The following is an 18,573-nucleotide window of genomic DNA, read 5'->3' as shown; positions in this document are numbered from 1 at the left end:
ATTTTTTTTTTTTTTTTTTTTTTTTTTTTTTCCCTGTACTAGGGATCGAACTTGGGACCTTGCACTTTCTTACTTTTGAGGCAGGCGAGTTGCCACTGAAATAAATCCCCAGCTAACCCTAGATTTCTTTATTCTTCTGTCCACCTTGGCTCTGGAGTCTCCCTGACCTTCTCAGGGGTGATTCAGTAATTCTGGTGAGATTACTCACAATGCAGCGGGCTAATCTCTTTTTCTCTAGGCACCGTTTATGCCGTCATGATCAAAGGCAGTAGTGTCTTCCTACCCGTTTGTTCATGGGAGTGTGTGGGGCTTTGTTTCCTATATATTCCTCTGCTAGCTATCCCAGTCACATCCCTATTCTAACCCTGCTGTTTTTCTGCAGCTCCAGATACTGTTTGCAGGGGAAGCCACGCATCGGACATTTTACTCCACAACACATGGAGCCCTGCTGTCTGGCTGGAGAGAGGCTGACCGCCTCATCGGTCTGTGGGACCTGAAGATGCAGCAGCCCCATTCCAGGCTTTAAGTTTGGCTCCCATTGGCTGTGCTTCTTCTGGATGGAAAGCTGGGACCTTCCTCTTCAACAGATGATTTTCAGTCTCACTTGAGATTTTGCAATCTCACTGACAGTCCTTTTTGGGTAACTGGGTCACCTTCTCATCTCACTGGGCCAGGACTGAGCTTGGACTGAGTGTGATGTTATGCGATTCTGCTGTTCGTGGTGATGCTTTGCACATAAAGCAGTTACCAACACCTTCTGTTCAGAGTTGTCCTTAACCACAGGGTACCTACATCTATTGCCTTTGTCTTCATCCTGCCTCAGTTCATTCTGGGACCCTATGTCTCGGACAGCATGTGGCCCTTCTATCTGGGATCCCAGGGCCCCGAGTCCTGTAGCTGCCCCTTGTTCCTGGCATCATGAGGTGCCACCCCTGGCTTGCATTGCTCAGGTCTGTGACCACAGTATGGAATATAAACCTCCCGTTGCTCATTGACACTTTGTTAGGTGCCAACTGCACAGTGGGCTGGACAGAGGGGAAGAGTTGAGGTGAGTGATGCATAGGGCACTCCATCCTGACCTGGGGCCTGAGATTTTCTGGAAAGAGTAAAGACTGTGGGGAAACAGGTTGAGCAGGGTAGCTGTGGGGAGCTGGATGGTATTGGTATTTCTGATGCAGGAGAAATATAATTCCCAACCTGTTTGATGTCAAATGTCCCATAACATCAAGGAACAAAATTGAGAACCACAGGAAGTTAGGAAAGTTTTATTGGAAATAAGGAAAAAGTAATAGCTCCTGGATTTCCAGGGGGCGTCTTGAATGAGCTGGCCACTGAGGCCCTTTGCCAGGGGTAATTTATATAGTAAAGTCACAATTTGGGTACAACGTGGGTCAAACTACAGTCAACTTACAGGATTACAGGTATAGCCACTTAGGTAATATTGATCCAAAAGGGAAGTGAGGCACGAAGCAAGGGTAATGGCAATCATTATTAACATTTGCTTACCTATAACTTTTAACATAGAACAAAGGGATTATTTTAGAAACGGACAGGAAGGGACGGGAGGATGGGTCTGGATGTTCTGGTCACCCATCTAGGTCTCTCATGCCTATCTGGACTCTGGACCAGGTATTGCTAATTACAGTATAATCTCAATTTGCTATTTATTTCTTAGGGTGGCTTGCAGACCTGGTCATTGTGTCTCTATTTTGAGGCTTGTCCTTCTTCAGATGTGCCCCCAGCCACAATTTTGATGTTTTCATCTTCTGCACTGCACCCTCAAGGAACCATCCCTGTCTAACTGCCTGTTAATCTCTTATCTAACTTAGCTTTCTATAATATTTTCACAGCAGATGAGACAGAACACTTAGCCTTAGTAATTGACCAGTGCCACAGCTACCATGAGAGTTTAAATGTTTCTCTTTGAATGCTGAGGATGGAAGGGAAGTGGGTGCAGCAGGAGGATGGCATTCCGAAGGGAGGTGAGGGAGCCCAGAGAGGCCTGCATCCTACCTCTGTACTCCGTGGGGCTGCTGGACGGCACTGGCCACTGTACTGGCCACTGCGCTGCAGGATAGTCTGCTTCTTAACCCATCTGGGCCTAGGCTCTGGGTTCTGGATCCTCATACTGGAGGGAAGGGGCTCAGAGGGTTGCTTCCAGTCTGGTACATTCATTTCCAAAACTGTGCTAGTCTTATACCTTGGCTGAGCAATCCAGCCCGGCTTTGCTGGTCTCCTTTCTTCTCATCCTTCAGATCTAGGTTCCAGTTGCCTTTTCCACGGCCTGACCCATCCGCCTCCTAGTGTTTTCGTATAAAAGCTGATGCCATCTATCTGGGATCTGTAGAGTGCTTTATGCCTTGTGTTACAAGACTGGTCGCCAGGGATGGAATACCTGCCAATATGTGGGAGAAATCCAACAGGGTTTTGTTGTTAATTTATGATACTAAGGCTATGAAAGAATTCAGGATTTTTACTGTTGACTTTCGGAGTTTCGTTTGGGAGACAGTTCTGTTTCTAGACAGCCCCCACGATATTCTTCCTGTGGGAGGAGTAAAAGGCTGTGAGACCCTCATGACAGTAAAGTGTTACACTACTAAGCTACATCCCAGCCCCAAGACTTTTAAGACTTAAGATTTAACAAATGTTGATTAAATCTCCAAATTATTTGTATTTATTTATTTATTTAGGTACCAGGGGTCGAACTTCGGCCCTTGCGCTTATGGAGGCAGGCACCAGAACCACTGAGCTAAATCTCCCCCCCCCCAATTATTTTTAAACTCCATAAAACCTAGGGACCCGGAAAAGGGATTGATCTCATAGGTCCGGATTGGCTCTGGTCCCGCCCCATCCACACAGACATCGCCAACCCGGGGCTCCGCCTCACTCCGGTGGCCCCGCCCCACCTCGGGGCAGCGTTGTGCGCACGCGCAGCTGTGCGCGTAGTTGTGGAGCGCCGGAACCGCCCGAACTGGATCAAGTGACCGAAAGAGTCTGAGCTGCCGAACGCTTTCGGGACGCGGCGCCATGCGGCTGTTTCCAGTTTCCTTGTGTACCGCTGTGGCTTCCAGGCGCCAGTCCTTTCCCCTACACGGCCGCGACGTGGCGCGCTGGTTTCCAGGCCACATGGCCAAGGGTGAGGTCTAGCGGGAGGCGAGGTCGGGACCCCGTCCCCATCGTCCTCCCCAGCCTCAGGTGCTGCTTGCCTTTACTACTCTAGGGCCAGTTAAAGTAGCGGTGGGAGCTACCGTCGCAGGGTCTCTTGCTGTTGTCCTCCCGCGCCTTTAGATTTCTCTAATCCATTTTTGTCCTTCCCCAGCATATGTAGGGGTTTTCAGTTGATTATACGTCCACATTTGGCTCCAAGAGGACAGCTAGCATGCTGCGGCCCTGGGCATCCAATTGCTGCCACCCCTGGCAAACTTGACCTGGGGTCCATGGCGCGGGCCAGTTGCAACCCTGAAGCTAGAGCTGTGCTGCTCTTGTGTATGTACCTGGTGAGAGGATAAGGGCAATACTTGTCTCATCATGTCCACCCAGTATCAAGGGCCTAACTGTTCTTTAGCAGACACCAAGACCCCTGGAAACGAAGTGTTTCCTCAGTCATCCAGGATCATGTTAGGACCTGGTTTAATATGCTGCTGCTCTTTTGGCAAGGCTTAAGTGTTCTTCAGTCAGATGTATTTTAGATTGCTTTTGGGGGTGTGCCATTCCTGACCGGCCAGGTTAAATTTGCCCTTCTGAAAAGTTGTGGGCTGGTCCCTCAGTGGCCTTCTGTTTTCCAGGGCTGAAGAAGATGCAGAGTAGTCTGAAGTTGGTGGACTGTATCATCGAGGTCCATGACTCCCGCATATCCTTTGATGGTGTAGGATGAGCAGGAGCCAGCAGGAAACATTCCTGGTCTAAGTCCAGTGAGCTTACAGAGGCAGCACTGTAACATGTCAGATCAGTGGCCTGCAGTCTTTATTATACCTTAGAATTACCAGGGAGGCTTTTAAACACTTGAACAGAATCTGGCCAGATGTACACTCCACATGCTTTTTTAACACTTCCTATTGAAACATTGTGTCCTAGCCTCTTCCTGGCTTCCCCAGGCTTTCTAGTGTGGTCTGGCAATACAAGTCTCAGGTAGTATATGAAATCTGAGATTAAATTTTCCTGCCCTTCCACTGCCAAGAATCTGGAATTGGTATAGGAGAAGGGACCATTTTCAAAGGCTTGTTGGAATTTTAGGGAAAAAAAATGTCACTGAGAGGTTCTTTTCTGTACACCGTAAAGATGTATTTGTTGATTTGACATCTCATGCTGGTCAAAAGTTTTTGTTGGCAATTGTATAATATTAAAAAAATAAAATCTGTAGTTATGGTTTAGTGTGTGATAAGAGTCGTTTTCTCTGTTGGTTTCTGGAATATTCTGTCCTGCCAAATCTAGGCAGAAAGAGTGCCCTGTGCTGGATAGTGGCCTCTGTAACATGCTAGGAGAGGAGTCTGAAGGCTTGTAGATTTGATACATGATTGGTTAGCTCTGAGGTTAGTTACCTTTGGGTGGGAGATTATGGCCTAACTGGATGCCTAGACGGGGCATGTTTTGGGACTATTGTAGAGCCAGGAGGGCTGAAGGCTCAGGAGGTAAAATAAGCCCCTGTCTGCTGTGTCAGTGTAACAGGGGATGGGAACCCACATTCAGTCCTGGGGCCCCTTGGGGAGGATAGTAGTAAGGAGGCAGCATCTTCTGTGAAGGTTCCATTGGGAAAAATGACTTGTCCACCAGTCGTTGCAACTGCTGGGCCCCCAGTGACGGGTATCCAAGAGTCCTTAGTGGTCTTAGAGGGCGAGTAGTACTTTAAGGTATTCTAGTTAGAACTTTATGGGAGTCCCTTTTTCTTGAGTAACCATATAATTCATTTAAAACTTCTATATCTTGGTAACTGATGACTTAGTTATAAAAGCCTTCTCTGAACTTTGATTTTGTTCTTAGTGCCAGCATTCCTTTTTGGGAAGCCATGTGACAGTCACTACAGCCGTCTGACTGCCTGCCCTGGCAGTGGCAAGAAGGTGCAACATTTCCCTAACGGGAAGGGCAGAATCTGAGTCAGCTTTGTAGCTTTTTAGGTGGGAAGATGGGCTAGGCTGGCTGCTTTTACTTTGAGATGAGACTTCCTCCACTGCCTTTAGCTCCTGACCAGTGTTGACAAGACCACAATAAGTGAATTGATTGGTAAAGATGTGGAGAAATTTTGCCTTAATGTTGCCACATCCCACTTTCAGGTCGAAATCCTCTATTTCAGGAGACCCTTGGACTGAAGCCTCACCTGCTTGTCCTCAACAAGATGGACTTGGCAGATCTCACAGAGAAGCAGGTAAGGGCCTTCTCTACAGATGCCTGTAGTAGTACAACAGGAGTTGCTGACAGAGAAGAGCACAGTATTAACTCCCCTAGCCAGCCTGTACTTCAGGAATAACTCTTGGTTCTACGGGAGTTTTCCAGCCTGGTTTTGGCATGGCATGCTTCCCTTGCACATGAACTTGGGATCCAAATGTTCAAAGTGGCCACATTTCCTGGGAGAAGTGGTCACTGTTCCACTGGAGCCTGATTGATTCCGTGGCCATTCTGAGATGAGGGTTAGTCTGGTCACATGTGGCCACTGCATCTGAGGAGCTGACTTTCACATTGACTTAGCTTTAATTAGTTTGAGTTTGAAAAGCCGCGCGAGACTAACACCTGCGGCCCCACACAGCGCTGGTTTGGCCTAGAGGTCTTCTCTGATGGCTGAAGTTCCCCAGGTGTCCAGTTTGACCCTATTTTGTCCTGCTGGCTGCTTTCTGCACACCCCCTGATCTGGAGTGGAACAGCTGGGAGTGGGAAAGTCTCAATGTAGGTAAAGGATTTCACAAGAGTCAGAATCAGGCACAGGTGACGTGTGGGAGAGTATTTCCCATGTGGCCCAAAGATAAAACAAATGTGGAATCTGCAAATGTTATTTGAGATGTTATCTATGATCTTCTTGCTTTGCTATCAGACTGGAGAAATTTCTTTGTTTAGCAGGAATAATACCTTCAGGTTTCTTAGCTGACAGAGGCACATTCTAGTTGCCTAAACCCCAGGCAAGCACTAGACTCCACCACAGGTTTTCAGGAAACTTTAAATACCAAAGTTCTTTATCAGGAGGGTAGTGAAGGTATTTTCCCAAGGATAGCTCACCTGCTGTGCAGGTTTGCTGAGCTGATCATTTTAACACTCTCACAGTTCAGGATGAGGCAGGCCTGTCAGACATGATGTTTGTGGTTTCCACTGCATTTACAGTTATAGTTATTTGTCATTACAAACACTTTCATGTGCTTTTACTTGTTGAGACCTGAGTCTGAACAGTGATTAATTGTTTCTGTCTTTTCAACACCAACACTAGTTTTCTCAGACTGGTGGGTCACCTGGGTAGAAGTTAGGTAAATTAAAGACTAATCGGCCTTGCATTACCAGTTTTTAGACAGACATTCTTAAATGATTAATGTATCTGTGCGTATGGGTCAGTCAGCAGGAATCTGACCCAAACTTTAATAGCAAAGGAGACAGATACAAAATAAATTCAGAGATATCAAGTTTTTGTCCTGCTTTTAGTTACCCATTGGTATATGCAGGCCCGACAGAAATGTCAGTGCTTTCTAGCAAGAAGCCTCTACATCCCTGTTATGTGCTTGTTCTGATGCCTTTCGCGTTTTTCCTTCCTCCTCAGGTCAGTGAGATGCCAGGCTGCCCTCAAAGTCTGGACTCCCTGTTGTTTGTGCTGGTGTCTGCTCCTTGCTGCCCAGCTCCTGGAGCTTGGCTGGCTCTGAGGAGTGAATGCTTCTGGCAGAGTTTTCCTTTGAGCCCATATCTTCAAAGTTTTATCATTTCACACCATTTGTGTTTTCATTTAGTATTTTAAATGGGAATGTGTCTTTCAGAAAATTATGCAGCACTTAGAAGGAGAAGGCCTAAAAAATATCATTTTTACCAACTGTGTAAAGGATGAAAACATCACACAGGTAGGCCCTTTTCTGTTTATATGGGATGTTTCTGCTTCATATACATTGTTTTACAAAAAGCAGAGTTTTGGAGAACATCCTAAAAATGGCTTTTGTTACTCTGGAATGCAGGGCCTCTAGAATTAAGCTGTTACTTACGCTTGATGTTCACAGCCTGAGATGATTTTTTTTTTTTTTTTTTTTTGGGTACTGGGACTCAAACCCAGGGCCTTGAGTTTGCCAGGTAGGTGCTGCACTGCTGAGCTACATCCTTAGCCCCCTGAGATTTTGAAGGAGCACAAAATCACTCTGGAGTGATAAATAGTAAGAGCCTTTTTTTTTTTTTTTTTTTTTTTTGACAGGGTCTTACTGTGTAGCTCAGGTTGGCCTTGAACTCACAGCAGTCCTCCTGCCTCAGCCTCCCAATTGCTGGGATTACAGGTGTGCACCACCATACCCGGCCATTCCCGTTGTACTTGGTAGACCTTCATGGGTTGATACGTTTTTGTAGAAGGTAGTTATAATCACAGCTGTCTCAAAAGCACCTTGGAGGAGCTACCTTGCTTGTCCATAGATGAACAGGCTCTGGCCATCCATAGTTCATTTGGACTGGATGCTGAAGTATATTGCCTTCAGAAATTATGGAGAGCCACTTCTGTATCAGCTCATGAGTGAAATCTGAGGTCTTTGTTTTCTTAACTGATGAGTAGAAGGGGAAACAAAACACTTGATCCTGGTATTTGGAGATGGCAGGAAGTGGGTTGGTGAGGGTTGATTAGACTAAAATGTGTGGCCGGTTTGTTGCAGATCATCCCAAAGATCACTGAACTAGTTGGGAGTAGCTATCGCTACCACCGAGCAGAGGTTGGTAGGGCCCAGAGCTGGGAGGTGGGTGTTTTGGGGTCACCTGCCCCTCCTGTTGACTCTTCCAAGGCTGCCACAGTGCGGAAGACAGGGTGCTGTGCCCCAGCAAGCTCATCCTTTGTCCTCTGTTTGTCCTGTGAGATGGGTTGGGCCGGCCCTGTCAGTTGACAGAACTTCTGCCCTGACCTCCCCTTTCCCTGAGCTTTGGGTTTGAGGCTCTTCTCTTGCCTTTGCAGAACATGGAGTACTGTATCATGGTGGTTGGTATTCCCAATGTGGGCAAGTCCTCCCTCATCAACTCCCTGAGGAGACAGCACCTTAAGACAGGTATACCTGAAGCTGGACTGCTGAGCTCTGCCCTTGGCAGAGGAGATAGGACTGAGGAGCACAAGCCAGCTCTCTTTCTCTGATGCAGTCCTATCTCTTATGTTCTTCTCTGCCAAAAGGACAGTTGATGGTGTGACTGCGGGCTATGTAGTTGGCATTCTTTATACAGGTTATACTTATTCCTTCCTTCTTCCCTTTTTCTTCTTTCTCTTTCTTCCCCTCTTCTCCTTTCTTCTTCTTTTTTTTTTTGTGGTACTGGGAATTGAATCCAGGGCCTTGCACATGCTAGGTAAGTGACTTTCCACTGAGCCACATGCTCACATCCTCAGCTCTTTTTAAAATATTTATTTATTTATTTGTTTGTTTTGTTTTTTGAGACAGGGTCTCACTATGTAGTTGAGACTGACCTGGAACTCACTATGTAGCCCAGGCTGGTCTTGAACTCACAGAGATCCTCCCGCCTCAGTCTCCCGAGTGCTGGGATTACAGGCTAAAATTTTTATTTTGAAGGCTGGGGATTTAGCACAGTGGTTCTGCCGCCTGCCTCGAAAGCACAAGGTCCTGAGTTTGATCCCTGGTACCAAAAAAAGGAAATCTGAAAAAAAAAAAAATTTTTTTTTTATTTTGAGACAGAGCCTTGCTATGTAGTTCAGACTGGCCTGGAATTTACTGTGTAGCTCAGAGTCCTTCCACTGCCTGAGTTCTGGGATTACAGGCTTAAACTGGTGGTTATTTGTGTTGGAACTGTTTTGGTATGTTTATTCTTAGGTTTCAGTTCAAGACATGGCCCATAGCACTCACTCAGTAGGCCCTTTTTATTATGCGTTACAAAGTTTAATGTCAAATCTGTATTCCTTTTTTTTTGTTTTTTTGAGGCAGGGTCTTACTGTATAGTTCAGGCTAGCCTCAAACTCACTATGTAGCCCAGGCTGGCCTTGAACTCATGGCAGTCTTACTGCCTAAGCCTCCTGAGTACTGGGATTATAGACGCACACCATGCCTGGCTGCTTTTTTTTCATATTAGTAGTGTAATGTCTATTAACAAAGCTCTTCACATTGTAAAGGCTGAGAGCTTTAAATCATGTTGAATCATTATTGTTAGTGTTATAGTCTATTTTCTTTTAAGTGGCATTGAGGATTGAACCTAGGGCCTTTGCACTGAATACCCAGCCCTTTAAAAAAATTTTTTTTCCTTCATTTTGAGATAGGATTTGCTAATCACCCAGGCTGGGCTTGAATTTGTGATTCTTATGCCTTAGCCTCCTAGAGTGGTGGGATTATAGGTGTGTGTCACCATGCTCAGTTTAATCATCTGTTTTTTAAAGTTTATTTTCCTTTAACTGTGTCTTTTTTTTTTTTGGTATTGGGAATCGAACTCAGGTTCTTGTGCTTATGAGGCAGGCAGTGGAACCACTGAGCTAAATCCCTGGTCCAACAGTGTCATTTTTAAAATACAGTGCTGGGGATCCAGTTCAGAGCTGTGAATGGTATATAAGTGCTCTGCCGCTGAACCACACCTCAGCATTTTTAAAATTCAGTGGCATTAAGTGCCGTACAGTGTTATGCCGCCGTCCTCAGGGTTTGTTCCCCAACTTTTTCATTACTTCAGACTGTAACTCTATAAGCATAGATGGTGATCCTGTTCCTTCCTCCAGCTTCTGGAAACCCCCATTCTACTTTTGGTCTTTGAATTTGGTCACTCCAACACTGTCACTTAGTGGAAATGTATCATATTTGTCATTCGGGATTGGCATATTTCACTGAGTGCAAAGTCCTCAGGTTCACCCACGTTGGAGCTGTACCAGGATTCCTTTTTCATGCTGAGTCACATTCCTCTGTGCACCTGTACATCTCTTCTTCATCTGTGACAGTCTTCTTGTGTGTGTGTTTGTGTGTGTGTGACAGACTCTTTTATCTCTTTACTTTGTACTTGGTTTGGGAGTGGGATGGAGGATCTCAAAGGGAATCTCCTTTAGCTGGGTCTTTCACTGAGCAGCCACAGCATTCAAAGCCCAGGCCCAGTGGGTCAGGCCTGTTGTGAGCAGTGCTGAGAGTCAGGTGAGTTCAGGAGCGAGGGGCTAGAGAGTGAGGTTTGGGTATTTATTGAGCCCCTTGGACCCTCTGCCTGAGTTTTTGAAAAGTGCCCCTGCCCTGAGCTATTCAGGGCTGAACATGGGATGAAGACAGCCTTGGAGATTTCCATTTCTTTTGTCAGATGTGTTAGTCACACCCGTATGTTTCGTTTTGTGTTTATAGCCGTGTGTTAATGAACATCTGGTGGTCTATTTCTATCTTACAGGAAAGGCTGCCAGAGTGGGTGGTGAGCCTGGGATCACCAGAGCTGTGACATCCAGAATTCAGGTAAGATTCTCAGTGGCCATGTCTGTGCTCCACCACAGCTGTGCAAGCTCCTTGCCTGGCACTGCCGAGCCCCCTAGTGGCCCCTGCTTCCAGCCATTCTTGCCTTCTCCCCACGGGTGATCCCATGTCAGGAACTGCTCTGTTGTTACAAAAACCTGTGGAGAAGGTGCCATGTTTCCCATCATATGCCAGCGTTAGGGACAGACAGCTGAATGGAGCCTACTCTCCATGTTTTCCCTTTGGTTCTCTCTAGGACCTGGTGCTTTTCTTTAGTCTCCAGATTAAATTGTAGCAGTACTAGTGCTTGGTGAACATGATGACTCTGTGGGGGTGGGTTTGTTTGCAGGGGCAGCCTTAGAGCTTCTGGGGAGGGCTCATATTCAGCCAGAAGCCTGGTATGAGGAGCTGCCCTGAGGCCAGCTGGGTGGGTGGCTGTCAGGATCTGCTGGTGTCTTCTGCTTGCACAGGTGTCTGAGCGGCCATTGATGTTCCTGTTGGACACCCCTGGGGTGCTGGCTCCTCAGATTGGAAATGTGGAGATAGGCTTGAAGCTGGCTCTGTGTGGTGAGTTGTGGCTGGGGTGGGTGTCCCTAAGTTTCACCTTTAGGGCTCCCCTGTTGAGCTGGGTGTGGTCCTTAGGCAGATCAGAATTGTTACTGCCTTTGTTCTGGTTGCTGCCAGACACTTTTCAAAGCTTAGTGAGGGAGCTAGCGTGGCTCACAGCATGTGTGTGGTGGTCTAGCTCTGCCTTGTGCAAGTGACCTTTGCTCCCATATTTGACAGATGTGGGCAGAGAGGTCAGGCTACATGGCCAAGGCATGTGCCAGGTAGGAGGAATGCCAGGCTAGCGCTACCCTTCAGGGAGTTTCCTTAACAAGACAGTTGTTTTTGGGCCAAGGCTGGGAGGGTTGCATGCTTGGGGGTGCAGATGCTAGCTGTCTCATGTGCTCAACTCTGCTGCTTGTCTTCTAGGAACAGTGTTGGATCACCTGGTTGGGGAGGAGACCATGGCTGACTACCTCCTCTACATCCTCAACCAGCACCGGATGTTCAAGTGAGTGGCAGTGAGTTTGGGGTCCCTGCTCACTCATCCTAAGCAAGTAGGGCTTAGTAAATATAGCATTAAGGTATTGAAACATAGTAATCGACATGCTGTGAAACACATATCATCTGCTAAGTTTGACAGTGAATGCATCTGAGACTCATATAATCAAGTAAATGGACATTCCCATCACTTTGTCTCTTGTGTCGTACTTACCCTTTCATGCTCCTCCTCATGCTCAGGCAGCTACCTGCTGTGTGAGTTTTCATTTAGAATTTCATATCAGAGGAATTCTACGGCATATGTCTTCTCATCTGGCTTTTCTCTCGAAGTGTAATTGCTTTGAGATGCATCCATACTGTTGTGTGTATTGGTGGTTCATTCCTTGTCACTGCTGAGTAGTTACTCATTGCTTAGACAGACGGCAGTTTGTTCATCCTTTTTCTCTGTGGGTGGACAATGGGTTGTTGGCAGACCTTGGCTATTAAAAATAAAGCTGCTGGGAACAACTCATGTACAAATCTTTATGTCACACAAACTTGCATTTCTCTTCACTTACTGCTGACACTTAACCTCTGTCATGATGCAGGTCCACTGTGACCTCTCACCTCTGTTGCATCGTGTCAGCTGGTGATAGGTCCTTTCATTTTAGCCCCTGGTTGTCTGAATGTCTTTACACCTTCTTCTGAAATACTGGACTGACAGGTTTCCAGTTCTGGAGAGGTGCAGCTCAGCCTATCACTGGCTTTCTTCTGCTGAGGAGTCCTCTGCCCATGTCCTTTTCCCGTCTTCATAATCCCCCCAACCCCACCCTGTACTGAGAAACGAACTCAGGACCTTGTTCTAGCCAGGCAGGCACAGTGCCACTGAACTATATTCCCAGCTGATTGCTGCTGCTTCTTTTTTTTTGATCCTGGGGACGGAACTCAGGACCTTGGTGTGAGACTGGTGGTAGCAACTCTGAGCTAAATCTCTGGCCCTGATTGCTTCTTAATGTGTTCGTTTTATCACTGCTTTTGAGTACTTTGGTTATGCTGGCCTTGGCATGATGTCCTTCATGTTTCTCGTACTTGCAGTTTGTTGAGCTTCCTAAATCTTTGGCCTTGTGGTTTTTATCACATTTGGCTGATTTTGAACCATATTTCTTTTTCTTTTTTTTGGTACTGGGGTTCGAACTCGGGTCCTTGCACTCACAAGGCAGGCAGAGGAACCACTGAGCTAAATCCCTGGACCTAAACCATATTTCTTTGCTGTTTTTTCTGCCCCCCTCTATTCCCTATGGCTTGAGTCCCCAGATGCCAGGCAGTTAGCCTTGTGCACAACTCCTCTTTCCTGGTCTGAGTCTGTCAGTGGTCTTTACAGTGTCTAATCTTCTCATCCCATTGTTCCTTAGAGCTCTCACCTCTAGAATGTTGGTTTAGACATTTTTTCATATCATCCATGTCTCAGCTCTGTAACCATGTAAGATGTGGTTGTCAATTGCTGATTTGATGTTGGGTCTGTTCATTTTAACATCTGTGGATTGGATACAGCTCTCTTTTTGTTTTGTTCTCCTGCTTTGCAGGCCTGTTTGTTTTGGATTAGGTGCACACTTTTTGAATTTTACCTTGTTGAGTGATGAGTCTCTTTCTTTCCTGTAAGAATTTTTTTTTCTTTCTGATTTTTTGAGACAAGGTCTCCATATTTAGCCCTGCTGGCCTCGAAGTTGCAGCCATCTACTTGCCTTGGCTTCCTGAGTGCTGGATTATAGTTATGCACCACCACATCTGGCTTCCTTAAGGATCCTTGAGATTTGGTACAAGGACACTAAGTTATTTGGAAAAAGTCTGGCTCTTTCAGGAGTTCCAGTAGCTGGCCACTCGGATGTGTATTGGTGGAGTCTGTCCCAGGCATGCCGCCTCTCAGAAGTTTGACTGGGGCCCGTGGGCTGTGTGCAGGTACGTGCAGCACTATGGCCTGAGTGGTGCTAGTGATGACATAGAGAGTGTGCTGAAGAGCATAGCTGTGCGGCTGAAGAAGACACGCAAGGTGAAGGTGCTCACGGGCACAGGTGAGTGACACTATTGGGCCGCATGGGGCTCTCACCCTGTCCCATGGTAGGCCCATCAGCCACCCCTAGAGGAGGGAGGGAGAAAGGAGACATGGAGGGGAACGTGCTGGTGGCTGTCCTGGGTTTGGCGCTCAGAAGGGGAGCTATGGAAGTTTCTAGAGAGGGAGGAAGTAATAGTTCATGATTTAGAGGGTGAGACTAGCCCTGTTTCCCATACCTTGGCAATGCTAGGTAGACATGATGGTCTATTTTGTTTTGTTTTGTTTTGTTTTTTTAGGTACTGAGTATTGAATCCAGGGCTTTGTGCATGCTAGGCAAGTGCTCTACCAATAAACTACACTCTCAGCCCTTTAAAACCTTTTTTATTTTTAGATAAAGTCTAAGTTGCCTAGGCTGGCTAGGTAGCCCAGTGCTGTCAGCCTTCTGATGGGATGACAGGGATTTCCTTCTGAATATGTCCATTCTTCAGGTTTTACTGATGCTCACCTTAGGGTCTCGAAGAGCTGGGCCATCTGTTTGGAGGTGGCTTCCTCACCAGACTCTCCTGTCCGTAGGTGATGTGAATGTTGTCCAGCCCAACTACTCTGCAGCAGCCTGTGACTTCCTCCGGACCTTTCGAAGTGGGCTGCTGGGCCCAATGATGTTAGACCGTGACATCTTGCAGGGCTGTCTCCCTGCCGACACAGACCCCTGAACTTGATTGGAGGGGTGTGGCCTCCAGATGTTACACAACCAGAACATTCGAAGGTTGGGACTACCTACCCTTCCAAGAGTTCCATGCCGCTCACCCTGACTCACATCCCTGTTCCAGAGGGCATGCTATGCTGTCCTGCCCACTGCAGTTAGCCCTGTGATGGGGACGAGGCTGTGGGGTGCCAAGCAGTCCTTGGTGCCTGGCCCTCTGAGAAGGCTTCTGCTCAGTATCTTTCAGGGAAAACCTAGTGCTGTTTCAGAGCTGTAATCTTAGGTTTTAAAAAGTAAATTTAAAATAGCCAGGTGTGGTGGTGCACACCTATAATCCTAGCACTCCGGAGGCTGAGGCAGAAGGATTGCCAGGAGTTTGAGGTAAGCCTGGGCTTCATAGTGAATTCAAGGCTCGCCTGAACTACATAGCAAGACCCTGTTTTAAAACAAAAACAAAAAGTTAAAAGTTCCATTTCTTGTTGGCTGTTTCATTGTGTACCCATAGTACCTTAGGCCCATGTATTAAAGCTCCTCTCACCATTGGGAGCTGGAGATGGGCAGATTAGGGATTGGGGTACTCAGTTGCCCTGTAACCCTGCAATGAGCAAGAGTCCTGCTGCCAGTAGAGGGTTTATTTCACAATCACTTCACTGTCACATGTGTACACAAACATGGACAAGGGGTTGGGAGTAGTGGAACTGAGGGACTGCATGTCCCCGTAGTGCTCCAAGGTCCCCACTCCATGGCAAGCTGCTGGATCACAGCTTAGCTTCTGAAGGTTGCAGCGTGGGCAGCACCTCTTAGCCAGTGGGACAGTAGCACTCGGCATCCGGCTAGACCTTTGCATGCTGGTCTTCTTGGCGGCATCAAGCTTGGTCTTGACAGAAGAGCATCAAGGCTGGTTTTGCCCTGAGAACAGTGGCAGTGTGGACAAGAGTCTGCAGGGAGCCCTGTCTTGTGACTTACTGCTCCCCTAACCCTAAAAGCTTGGCCATTGTTTTTCTAAAGGCCTCAAAGCCTGCACCCTAACCAGTAGGGTGATCCATGGCCATGTGGCAGCAGGGAACGTGCTGATCTTAGCACTGTGCTACTGGTTAAACCCATGTTCCTTGGTCCAGGGGACAAGGATGGGTCCCACGGTAGCCCAGCTGCAGGTGAGGGTCTCAGAGCACTGAGGGGCACCCAGGCCTGGAAAAGTCAATCCAGCCTGGGTAGCTGGTTGTGTAATTAGAGCTAGAGAACTTGACAGATCCAGCAGCCCCCTGAGCTGGGTTCACAAGCACTTTGTTGGTGAGCCAGTTTATGTACGAGGTGTGTGGGAGCTAAAGGCAAATCATTTTTAGGACTGCCTAGTGTCCTTGAGGCTGCTCTCGGTGGCAGCTCAGGATATCCCTGAGTGGCCAGGCTACCCACGTAGTCTTGGAGGGACACAGGCTTGCTGTCACACCTGGCTGTGCTTGCGCAGCCAGCCTTGATGACCACAGGTAGCCATGGGTCCGATGAACTGTTGCCTCTTCATTAATTTTTTGAGTAGAACATTAGCTGCCACTGGTACATGCTCATCTAGGCCCCTCCTCTTCAGCCAGGTCTAGCTGTTTCCAGTGTAACATCTGACCACTGGGAGATGCTGCTGCCCCATCCGAAAGGGGGGAACCTTTAGCTTGGCCTGTGCACAGTGAGGGCTCTCTAGGGGCAACTGGCAGTTCTCAAATGTGCACCTAAATTTCAAAGGAATGTAATGCTCTTGAATGTCCCCCTCCCTCCTAGTCCTAAGAGTAGGGTGATCTTAGAACAAGGCGGCTCTAAGGAGGAGACCTTTCCCTGGCAGAAGTCTCCCAGGACTCTGCCGAGAAGAGGGGCGTGCTACCTTGGCCTCACAGGACATGTTCCGGGAGCCATGAGAACCATGTTAGGTATTCCCGGGATGGATGGCTTTCCTGTTTGGAACGTTCCTGAGCTATAAAATCCTTAGGACTTGCGATGGGCAGTTGGTTAGCACCTGACATTTCTCACACTGCAGCCTGAGAGTGTTCTTTCCTCAAATCCTGAGATCCTTTGGTCCATTCCGGCTGCTTCTGTGGGCAGCCCTTGGCTATGAGTCCTCAGTGGCAGAACCAGGCCCATCTCAGGGTGGCCTCTGCCCATTGGTCAGCATTGTCCACACCATTATGCCCAGTGCAGGCAGTGGGCATGACTGGCCTGAATATGTGGTCTTGGTACATCCCTGTGGGTGGTTCTGGCAATCTGCATGGTGCCACAGGCTGCCTGCCTTTCTGGGTGGGTGGGGCCTTGGGACCCCTTTTAGGGTAGGAGATGAAGAGGTTGAGACAAGCTGGAGAGGGAAGGTAGACCAGGTGTACACAGGTAGGAGAGGCTGCAGCTTCTGTCCCCGCTGGTGGGAATCACCCAGGTAGCCCTCAAGGCTCAAGGAGGATGGGCCGCAGAAGGGGCACTCCAAGCTCTGAGATAGACCTGAGGGGCCTGCAGGGATGGTGTAGGCTAGGGGCTGGGCCTGACCCCTAGCCCAGCCGGACCTAGGGCCGCTGTAGCTCCAGGGTGCCAAGGGCGCTGCCTAGCAGCAGGCCAAGGGGCATAGCCTGCGTGGGACCCACGCCTGAAGTCCAGGTCCAGTAGCTGTAGACGCCCCTGCTGGTCCCGTTGCCACCGGGCACTATGTCCTCGTCGTACTCCAGGCTGCGTTCACCCGGCCCCGTGGCCCTTCTCCAGCCGGAGCCTGCCGCCAGACCTGCAGTCGCCCCTGCAGCTGCCCCTGCAGCAGCCACTCGCAAGGATGAGCCTGCAGCACTGTAGCGAGGTGCAGGCCTCACCCTTACCCTTGAAGTCCCTCGTGCACCACCGCGCAGCCCTCCACGGGCGCTGCCTCTGGCCCCTCCACGCCCACCCTTGGCTGTGCTGCTGTCACAGAGGAAGGCCACGCTCAGCAGCAAAGCCCAGCATGTCGCAGCCATCCAGTTCATCTTCCCGGGGAAAGCCTGTTGGAAGAGAGTGGAGGGGTCCTTCAGCTTCTGTAAGAAGGTGGATGCTCAGGGCCTGGGGACAGAGGATTCAAGACCTGGTGGCTGGGACTTAACAGGGATCGAGGGCAGAGGCATAAAGGCCCGGGGGAGGGGACACAGGACAGCGAGGAACTGGAAGGTCAAGTCCTGAGTGCAGATGGAGCCTCAGCTATTGTGGGGACCTGGGAGCTCAACACAGGGAACATCCTGCTCGCCAAGGAAGAGTTTAGGGAGGAGGGTATTTGATGACAGGCCTGGGGGAAGGGGTGGAGGTGGGAACACCTGGCTGCGCCTGGGGTGGGGTGGGAGGTGAAGAAGGGATGCTGAGCTCCCGTGGTGGGGGGTGCTCAGGCCTGGGGGAAGGGCTTCCCATCTTGGTCTCTGCACACAGGTCTCTCGAATGGTCTGGCCGCTGCAGGATGGCGGTCATTGTTTGGAGGACGCTTTGTTGGACCTAAGGTCCCAAATACCCAGTTCGGGCTTGGCCTCCAGGACGCCGCGTTCCGGGGGGCGGGGGGCTCTCTCTTTCCAGGGCGGCGCGCACTGGGAGAGGGGATGGAGTCAGGGCCAGGGTCAGGGTTCTGGGCGGCGGTGTGGAGGACGAGCGTTGGAGACACTGCAGCCCGGCCCCCGCAGGTCCAGACTACGCCAGGAAGATCCCCTTTCTGTCCCGCCCTGTGCTCCACTGACCCCCACCCCCAGCCGCGAGGTCCAGCAGTCTGGCGGGGACCCGACCGGAAAGGGATCTGCGGGTCGGTGGCAGCTCGGTCTTCCTCCGGTTGGCCTCCGCCCCAGTGGCCTCCGCCCCAGCCTCCCGCTGGGGATCCCACTGCAGCCCTTACCGCCGCAGGCCTTCGTCGGAACCTGGCCCAGGTGCTGCTCCAGGGGTCCTGCCGAACGGAAGGATGGGCGGTGGCCAAGACTGCCGGAAAGGGTCGGGCGTGGCTGGGTGGAACGAGGCCTCCGCAGGGGACTGGGGCAGGCAGCACCCGGGCTCTGCCCTGGTGACGGAGGGAGGAGCACGCAGCCCTGCTCTGGCCCAGCCCCTATCCTTGCATCCCTCCTTCCTATTCCATCCTGCCTCCCCCACCAACCCCATCTGGTTTCACTTCCCCACATAAGTCCCACTCGTCACTGTCATCAGGCTCCTAATGTGGGCACAGCAGGATGGGCATCAGTCCTCATGGCCTCCCCAGTGGCCCCCCCCCCCCCCCGCGGCCCCGCACC

General features: G+C 49.4%; 3 protein-coding genes across 9 annotated transcripts in view; 2 read left to right on the top strand and 1 right to left on the bottom strand.

Annotated features, from left to right (window-relative positions):
• The window catches only part of Paox (polyamine oxidase), a 14,637-nt gene extending 13,883 nt beyond the window's left edge, over positions 1-754 (top strand). For 2 of the 5 annotated variants that reach the window (XM_033761320.1, XM_033761319.1), the window contains one exon: positions 383-747. In XM_033761320.1, the coding sequence (XP_033617211.1) occupies positions 383-526 (144 nt within the window). In that variant the 3' untranslated portion in view covers positions 527-747. Of the gene's footprint in view, positions 1-382 lie in introns of all 5 variants that reach the window. The other 3 variants (XM_033761321.1, XM_033761323.1, XM_010620006.3) reach the window with 3 other exon arrangements.
• A 2,179-nt stretch (positions 755-2,933) lies between these two features.
• Mtg1 (mitochondrial ribosome associated GTPase 1) lies at positions 2,934-14,681 on the top strand. 3 transcript variants are annotated; one of them, XM_010620058.3, is made up of 12 exons: positions 2,934-3,136; positions 3,786-3,850; positions 5,255-5,359; positions 6,942-7,022; positions 7,809-7,865; positions 8,102-8,192; positions 10,492-10,553; positions 11,021-11,117; positions 11,526-11,607; positions 13,533-13,645; positions 13,923-13,959; positions 14,200-14,270. In XM_010620058.3, the coding sequence occupies exons 1-11, from the start codon at positions 3,028-3,030 to the stop codon at positions 13,934-13,936; spliced, it is 876 nt and encodes a 291-aa protein (XP_010618360.1). In that variant the 5' UTR covers positions 2,934-3,027; the 3' UTR covers positions 13,937-13,959; positions 14,200-14,270. The 3 variants fall into 3 exon arrangements, with proteins under 3 accessions (XP_010618360.1, XP_010618344.1, XP_010618354.1); XM_010620042.2 differs by lacking the exon at positions 13,923-13,959 and having other exon boundaries at positions 14,200-14,681; XM_010620052.2 differs by lacking the exons at positions 3,786-3,850; positions 13,923-13,959 and having other exon boundaries at positions 5,268-5,359; positions 14,200-14,681.
• Positions 14,682-14,742: 61 nt separating this feature from the next.
• On the bottom strand, positions 14,743-18,498 carry Sprn (shadow of prion protein). The gene is made up of 2 exons (XM_010619984.2): positions 18,189-18,498; positions 14,743-17,322 (listed from the first exon to the last, which is right to left on the bottom strand). Exon 2 carries the CDS (start codon positions 17,305-17,307, stop codon positions 16,864-16,866), a length of 444 nt encoding a protein of 147 aa, XP_010618286.1. The 5' UTR covers positions 17,308-17,322; positions 18,189-18,498; the 3' UTR covers positions 14,743-16,863.
• Positions 18,499-18,573: the final 75 nt, after the last annotated feature.

Source organism: Fukomys damarensis, unplaced genomic scaffold (assembly GCF_012274545.1).
Source record: "Fukomys damarensis isolate Sample0158 unplaced genomic scaffold, DMR_v1.0_HiC HiC_scaffold_8, whole genome shotgun sequence".
NCBI lineage: Eukaryota > Metazoa > Chordata > Mammalia > Rodentia > Bathyergidae > Fukomys > Fukomys damarensis.
Note: the sequence above shows the minus strand (reverse complement) of the source record. Positions and strands in the feature narration are given on the sequence as shown.

Excerpts from the sequence above, each read along its gene's own strand:
- Mtg1 (XM_010620042.2), top strand. The coding sequence starts at position 3,028 with ATGCGGCTGTTTCCAGTTTCCTTGTGTACCGCTGTGGCTTCCAGGCGC. Across the intron at positions 3,851-5,254 it reads TCGAGGTCCATGACTCCCGC|ATCCCACTTTCAGGTCGAAA; the intron begins ATATCCTTTGAT and ends TAATGTTGCCAC. Across the intron at positions 5,360-6,941 it reads CAGATCTCACAGAGAAGCAG|AAAATTATGCAGCACTTAGA; the intron begins GTAAGGGCCTTC and ends TGTGTCTTTCAG.
- Sprn (XM_010619984.2), bottom strand. The coding sequence starts at position 17,307 with ATGAACTGGATGGCTGCGACATGCTGGGCTTTGCTGCTGAGCGTGGCC.